The sequence below is a fragment of the Arachis duranensis genome, chromosome 5, assembly GCF_000817695.3.
Source record: "Arachis duranensis cultivar V14167 chromosome 5, aradu.V14167.gnm2.J7QH, whole genome shotgun sequence".
Taxonomy (NCBI): Eukaryota; Viridiplantae; Streptophyta; class Magnoliopsida; order Fabales; family Fabaceae; genus Arachis; species Arachis duranensis.
Genome location: NC_029776.3, coordinates 4828802 through 4837254, shown reverse-complemented (window position 1 = coordinate 4837254; position 8453 = coordinate 4828802). Strand labels below are relative to the sequence as shown.

General features: G+C 34.9%; 1 protein-coding gene across 1 annotated transcript; it reads right to left on the bottom strand.

Moving 5' to 3' along the window:
- Window positions 1–2020: 2020 nt before the first annotated feature.
- Window positions 2021–7403, bottom strand: LOC107487511 (GATA transcription factor 26). The gene is made up of 8 exons (XM_016108159.3): window positions 6906–7403; window positions 5341–5721; window positions 4262–4691; window positions 3957–4029; window positions 3747–3850; window positions 3335–3521; window positions 3127–3238; window positions 2021–2671 (listed from the first exon to the last, which is right to left on the bottom strand). Exons 1-8 carry the CDS (start codon window positions 6943–6945, stop codon window positions 2367–2369), a joined length of 1632 nt encoding a protein of 543 aa, XP_015963645.1. The 5' UTR covers window positions 6946–7403; the 3' UTR covers window positions 2021–2366.
- Window positions 7404–8453: the final 1050 nt, after the last annotated feature.

The window sequence follows — 8453 nt, the reverse complement described above, 5'->3', positions numbered from 1 at the left end:
CAGGGAGTTATGGTTCATTCAAAGAAGGGGATGGGGTGAGTCTGAAACGATGCCGTTTCAGGGAAGAAAAAATAAAAAAAAATTAATAAGCAAGACCCGGTGAAAAAAATGTTGCAGGCCCAAAAAATGAAAGGATCAGTGGATCACAATACAACACGTGTGGAAGTTTTGGCGGGAAAATGTGAATGACAATTACGAAGAACGAACACCAGCAAACGAGCTTTGAATCTTTGATGTTTGTGATTTCTGGTTAGAGAGTTTGAACCTTGAAGCTTTGGCTTCGCAAACTGGAAGAACAAGATCCCTTTCACTTCCTTTCCCAATTTCGTGAAACTCCGCCCTCACAGGAAGACTTATTGCGACTCTGCCTTTAAGGGGGAATCTGGTAACACCGGCAGACGAGGCTGCGCCACCGAATTTCGCCATGTTCCAGACGGAATCTGCGGGCATCTTCATGTCTTCGCTGCCGGAGACTCAGAGCTCCGAAAGCTTTGACGCCGGTGGAAGCACTCAGGAGCAAGACGACGTTTTTCACACGCCGCCTGAGAAGTCGTCATTTCCGGCTTTCAACGAGTCGCTGGAGTTCGTCGATTTTGGTGATTCCCAAGGAGCGGGGAGCGTCAATTTGGAGAGGGATTCTGATTTAGGGTTCTGGGAGGTGCAGCTGACGGAAAGGGATGAAAGGGAATTTGTCTCTTGGAGCCCACGGGGAATTAAACGAGATGGTGTTGATGAAGATAATGATGAGTTGCAGGTTAAAAAATCGAAAATTTCAGAGCCACAATCAGGTAGTGATTTTTCTAGGGCTTATTTGGGGATTGAATCTCTGGAAACCCAAGAGAGTAATGAAAAGTGTGTGGGGCCAATGAAATCTCAATACTGGAGAATGAAGGACATGAAGTGATGTGTGGAGAAGAAGATCAAAACATGGAGAATTCGGCTTGTGCACTGGAGATTCCTAGAGAAGAAAATGTTCAGAGCTCTATTGTTTTATGTTTTGAGTTTTCTAGCAGAGAAAGAAGTTGAGGACTTGAGCTCTGGTAACAAGGAAGCGGGTGGTGGTGGTGATGCTGCTGCTGATGATGATGATATTGGAAATGCTGATTTGTTGGATGTTGTGGAGATTAGTGGCATTGATTTCCCTCGTCTAAGGCGGTGGCCGGACGATGATAACAACAAAGTCTTATCCCAGTAGGTGAGATCAACTATATGATCAAATGCCATACCTTGTCATGAATCTTGTAAGAAGACTACAACTATTAGTACATGCAGATTATTTTCTATCAAGGTTTGGACTAGAACTGTGATAGAGAAACTTTGTTCAAACTTTATGATTTGCAGATTTCTAAATGAAAACCAAACCTGCTGTGAATGCTGTGAATGATATTGTATATTCTGTTATGGATTTCAATGCCGGGAAGACATGTAAGGACCCTGACGTTTTATCTGTGGCAAAAGCTTCAACTCTAATGAAGTAGTTTATTGTTATTTATATTAGTTTTTTGTGTATTTCAACTCTAAACAAATTTTTTTCTTGATCTCTATTATATATACACCACTATAGCTTGTTCAAAATTTCGAGTTACCTCATAGTTTGTTGCATATCCTTTAAAAAAGCTTTCTTGCTTAAATGAAATAGGTTATCGGCTATTAAAAAAAATGTTGGGGGTTAAAAGATTGACTTATTTATTATATTATTGAAATAGTAATGACAATGATAATGGAAGTATTTAATAATAGCCAACGTATGAGTTAGCGAAATGGCCAACTGTTTTATATATATAATCCTAATAGAATGAATTTCTATTATCATATCCATTGGTCCAGGTAAATATTGATGAATTCAGACTTTTAGAAAATTCAACTACAGCCCAAAAATGTGAATATCAAATAAGAGAACTAGACTTCAGTCATATTGAGAATTCAGCTGGTACTCGTCTAAACCAAAGCCTAATTCAAACTTAAAGAATGCGTTGTTGCATTATGCTGACTCACCACAGATTAGTATGTGCACTGATGCTTATGCCATAAAGCTGTGTTCTCATTTTATTTGCCTATAAAAAAGTTGGGGTATGCAAGGCTTCTATGAGGGGAAAATTGGAGGTCAAAACTATTCACAAAACAAGCTACAATAGCATACAAAACTCTGGAGATTGTGACTCCGAATTTCAAGCTATATGTTACAATCTGCCTATACCCAAAAGGAAAAATAAGACAAAAAAAAAAAAAGCCACCAACTTGCATAGTTGGCAATCCAAGCTCAAAGAGGTTGCGAGGAAATTAAAAAACACAACCAACATGTGTTTTAAGATATTGCAAAATGTGCTGCAGACTCTCAGAACTGAAAAAAAACCAGTGAAGAGTACTTAATTATGGACAAAATGTGAGTACACTGAGCTACTACTTGTGCTTGCTTGAGCACCAAAGCTTGATGTTGGGTGCAGAAGTTCTGCCTGTGGGAATGAACTATTAGATGGGACCTCTACCAAAACATCATGATCAGAACTCTCCTCAACAAAGTTCGAAGAAACTTGCAAGAGCGAGGCAGCATCAGGGGGCAAAGCAAACAGGCTTTTTGGACTATAGCAAGAGCCATCTTCTACAACTTCATTTCCCTCACTGCCAATCTTTATGGTCATTCCTTTGGGGCTCCTCATCATGGTCTTCAGTTCTGAAATTTGCAGGGATGAGTGTTAACAATGGGAACCCTCTCCCCAGTTAACAAATAAAATTATAATTAATAACTAAAATCAACATTATCAAACTCGAGAGTTTACCTAAATTTGGGGTGCTTATGTAAACTAAACCATAAAGCTGAAATCATAAAGTCAATTTGGGGACCTAAACTCGTAAACTCTCATGTTAACTTGTGATTTAGATAACCATGATCAAAATAGCATGCTGTATGTACATATTATTTTAAACTTAATATTCTATAATTTTGAATATAAACCAAATTATTTTACTGGTAATTTATGAAAAACTAAACTACTCTATGGAGAGGATCCAACTTTACCTATTCCATTACCCAACTATCACAACATTGTATTATTTCTTTAGGGGATGAATATTAGCAAAGTCGTGGCATCTGATGTGCTTTTATCTTAACTGAAGTCAATGGCTAACCTGGAGAGTTTTGATTTTGGCCATCACGCAATCTCTTCGCATTCGCAAAATTAGATGATGCTTTACCAGTTGATCCCTGACTAACAGATTTCGCAGCTGTGGTTTTACATCTCTGCATCCATAAGATACAAGGATGTGATTTCAGTTAAGCTTCTCTATACATAGTTTTATTTATAGCATTGAATTGAGATAATCAATTGGCACAAACCTTCAGGTAACTATAATGTTCTACCCATTTTGACTTTGACAGATTGGATAATGCAAGCCTTTTCAAAGTTTTGCAGTCCTCAGGTTTTGCCCCTAAGAAAGAGATATCGAAGACACCTTCCCCAAGAAGCTGCTGAAAATAAGTCAAGTTCTCCTTGAATTGAGAGCTATTGAACATGACTTTAAGGCTGCACATACATGACCAGCCGTGATAAGTCAATAATTGTATACATTTCGATCATTTTTTAAACATAAATATTGAAATATCTGTGTCAATTGCTATGATATGCTGAAATAAATGGCTTTGATTTTACTGGCATGCTCGAATTATGGCAATTTTGCATTAGATTTGCTATGTTATAACTTGCAACATTGAAGAAACACTATTGACCACAAATAAAAGAAATTCTAACCTATCAGGAAGTTTAGCAGTATCAACCATAGGAAGAAACTTCAGCAATAGCTGTTGGTCTTCATTTGTCATGTTTCTCACAAACTCCTTGTAGTTTACTACATCCTATTGAAGAAGCAATTATGTAAAGCATTCAACAATTTCATGGATACAAGATGCTACCTACCAATGTATAGGAAAGTGAGAAATACCAAAGGAGGACGACACTCACATTTAAATCTATTGAGCACAATGGGGAATTATGGTCTCCAAGTATTTGTACTCTCTCAAGCTGAGATTTGTCACTGAAATTTTGGAACAGATATATCAATGAACACATGGTATGTTTTTCACTACTTTAAAACAAGTTCTGCACATTTGTCTCAAACTCTCAATTACATCTTCCCCAAGTCACAATCTCAAATAAAATCGATAATATACACACATTAATGAAATTTTCTTTTATCATGTTAATTAACAAAAATAAAATATAACGGACTGGGAATTAAGAAAGAAAACTTGTGTAAGAACGCATGCCTTTTAAGTTGCTCCTCCTGCATTTCTTGGTCAGCAGAATTCTCAACCTTGTCGACTCCATAGGATGAGAAGTTCATACCATTCAAATCATTATACACAAGAAAGGGACCAGAATCTGAATATGCTTCACTCACTAGGCATTGTTTGTTATCAACTGAAACAGCGCTAGCCTCAGACACCTCTTCGCGAGCTACATAACTAGGATGTTTTATAAGAACGCTTCCATGTCCTATCTCAACAGAGACCATAGGTGTTTCACTTTCAAACAGAAGTTCCTCTTCAGAAGATGTAGAAAAATAAGATTGCTGCTCATGAAGTATAGTGCATAAGTCTTTTGTTAGCTTCTCAACAGAAGAAGCCTTAGGACGACCCACACAAGTCCTCTTTTTGGAAGGCACCATGGCTTCCCAAACCACTGACTGAGCAGGACCTAAATAACCAAACCATTATATCAGAATGATGGTTTTTACAAAATACATATAGCAACCATCTTTGATATGCAGCACATTACATATTTTTTAAAATAACATCATATTACAAGTTCTTTAGCTAAGTCAACTGATGGCAAACAAGACAGAAAAATCAGAGGTATCATGATATTCTACTATTATCCACTAAATAAAAGTATTACCTAAGAATGTTATACAATAGTTAAAAGATAGATGAACCTATCCATTGTTGGAACTTCCCATTATAATGTTGAAAGACATAATTAGAATTTCTTGGTGGATATATATGTATGGGGAATGCTATAATGGTGAAGGTTAACAATATCACCTTTAATGTTTTCACTCTATAGGAGTGAAGGTTAGCAAACCCTCTAAGAGAATTCTAACCTTCACTGCTATCAGGTGAATGTTAGCAATCTTCACCCTTCACTCATGTATATAAGTTATTTATTGGATTAACTTTTCTTGGTGAAAAACATGAGGTAAATTAGAGGGAAGATTCACTTTGGTTTATCCAAATTCATTATCCGTTAGAGGCTATAAATTTAATATAACTCCAAAGAATTGGCCAATGCTTCCAAATTAGTTATGAAGACAGTGAAATCAGCGCAGTATTTGTCCAACTCCAACCTGTCAAATCACTAGCATCTGTGCCACCAAATTGAGCACAACTCTCTGTGTTAGAGATAGCTGATCCTGAACTTGAACGATTGCTTGTATCTTCATCTACAGCCTTTCCAAATCCTTGGTTGTACTTGTAATCAGGGGTGAGGCCACCAGATACCACAACACTATCATGGTTCTGCTTTCGTTTTAAAGATTTCATTTCTTTGTTCTTATGTAATGATATAATCTTTACCCTGGAAACCCTTTGATCCTCACTATCATCAGCTTCTGCCCGAGCATGCAGAGGGGTATAATTTGCAAGTGTTCCCTTTGTTCTCCATCGAGATCCACACGCATTGCATAGCACTGGCTTCTCCGGTGGCCCATTGCGCCAAAGTGGTGTACCTGTTGCAATGCTCAATTGTAAGCTATCTACATCCATTAAGCACTCTCATTAACAATACAGAATTATCTCGGTTTCGATAGTCTATAAAGACGCATATTCATATATTCATATTTCCTGATAATCAAATTCATGATGCATAACAAACAACTTCAAGGCTGAGACAGCATCATCCATTAGTAACTCAAGTTTGAAGAGTTGACTGTTTTCCTTTTATCCGTCACTAGTTTCGGATGTTGTAGTAATGCATATCAATAATCTTTCCCCAGGAAACAAATTTTGAATTGATCAGGCACCTCAAGAAGGTAATGTTCAGACACAAACTGATAACATTCATTTACACTCAAACAGAACACAGTGATTGCATTTGAGCTGAAATGAGTAAATGTTGAAATGTTGAAAGCAAACTGGTATCAATGAGTTCCACACTAGGAAACCACATCGACATTACAAGAGAAGCAACAGAAATTTTCAAGGATTAAGTTGCAAGATTCTATTGAAGTGAGACATGTCTGAGGGATGAATACAATAACAATGCTTAGACCAAGAACCTCTGATACAACAAGAATCAATCTCATATGGAAAATGCACACAACATTGTGAAAACATTTAAGAAGACAGGAATGGATAAACAATGGGCAAGTTTCCCAAATGCATAATTCCCTTCTCTTCTGTCCTTTCATATATAAATTCACACAATGCAAATGTGAAGACCTGAACTGTGGGTTGACTCATTTTGATAAACACCTTAACAGCAATAGTGTTCAGTCATCCTATCATCAAGTCCCATCTAATTGGTTTTGATTGAATTCAGCTTAATTTAGCTCCAGTTACATTTCTTCATCCTTCAAACAGACTCAAATGGAAACAAAAACCAACAAGGAATGAGGAAACGCATGAAAGTGGAAAAATCAATGAATGTTTTCACAAACTTTCAATCCCAAATGCTCTTGGCAACAAACACTAATTGAACTTTTCAATTAGGATAAATCCAGAATATTACTCAGACCACACATAAATATTTTTTATTAGTTTATATTGATTGGCTAGCACTCTCTCTTTGACACATCTCAAAATTATCAAGTAGTTGCAGAACACTCTCCATTAAATTGGTCAATAACTATTACAAAAAACCCAAAAAAAAAAGAAAAAAGAAAAAATATATATTGGAGAAACAAGAACTCACTTGTAACTCCACAGTGATAGCAAGGTCCTTGCTTGCCCATATCTCAATCTTTTTTCCAGAAATGAATAAAAAAAAGGAATATGAAGAAAAAGAGCAGAGAAAAAAAAAAGGGAAAATAATTTATTTATTAAAAAATTAAAAAATGAAAATTCTTTGAAAATTATAATAGTTCTATGAAAGTCTAGTTTTTTTATCTTGTTCTTCAACAAACCCAGAATGGTATAAAAGCAGTAACCAATAGACCCAGAAAAAAGTTTGTCTTTACACAGTCTTAATGGAAAACAAATCAAATGAAGAACCAAAGAACAAGTAGAATTGAAGAGATTGATGTGTGTATTGTAACGGGGAATCTGTACAATCCAATGGAAGAGAAAAACAGAAATGGAGGAATCTCAGAAAATGGTTTGTGAAAAGAGGAAAGGAGGAAGGTAAGAAAAGAGAGAGAAGGAGGAACAGGTTTGTGTATATGTGACCTCTCTTTGTGTTGTGCATAGCAAGTAAATGTTTCAACTTTTTATTTTTTATTTTATTTTTATTTTGTGTGTGCCTTTTTCTGACTTTTTTTTTTTTTTTGCCCTTTCTATATTTCTTAACTTAATTACCCTGTTGTTGTTGAATGTTATTTCAAAAGATTTCAATTTGCTTTTGTGTTAAATCAGAAAGAAATTTTAGACTTTGTTTAAGCTTAACTTATAAGGTAAACAGAAGGGTTAGGATGAGGAAAATTATTTCTCATATATATCCTTTTGACTATGGACTTTTCTCCTTTGCTTGTCATCAATTTTTCAAACAATTTACATTTTATGTTATTAATATTAGAATTTAATTTTGATGTATTATGAATATAAAATAATTTTATATGTATATTTAATTATGTAATATTACGTCAGTAAAAATAATTATTTTTTATATTGATTGTATAAACGAAAAAAATGAATGTAATTATATGATTGTATAAAACGTTTTTGTGTGTCAAAATTAATTAGTATAAATTTTTTTATTTTAATTATATAATTTAATGAATTTTTTATACTAATAATACAATAAATTAAATTTTTTTCAAATCATTATCAAATAAAATCTAGAAGTATCTCATGTTCACCATCCATTTTTGGCCTCAAGACGGTTTTCTATTATATACTAATAAGAACTCATATACACTGAATATTTTGAGGTTAAAGATAAAAAGGAATTGAAGCTCACACCCAAAAAAAAAATGAGAAAGAAACAAGGTGTATTTGGCCTATTCCAATTTCTTCCTCTTATTTATATATATTTTAAATTAATAATTTGATGAGGATACTAACTCTCACTATTAAATATTCTTCCGTGTGTGATGACATGATGTTGATAAATATTGGGTGAGTTTTTTTATTTTTTGAGAAAATAATAAGGGAATAAACATTCATGTGTCTGTGACTATTTGTGGTCACAAATCTAATTACCACCGTTGGATTAGGCTAATAAGATTGATCTAAGGGTCCTACGCGTCTTGATTTGAATATTACAAAATACTAAGTTTTAATTGTGATGTTAATCCTGCGGTGA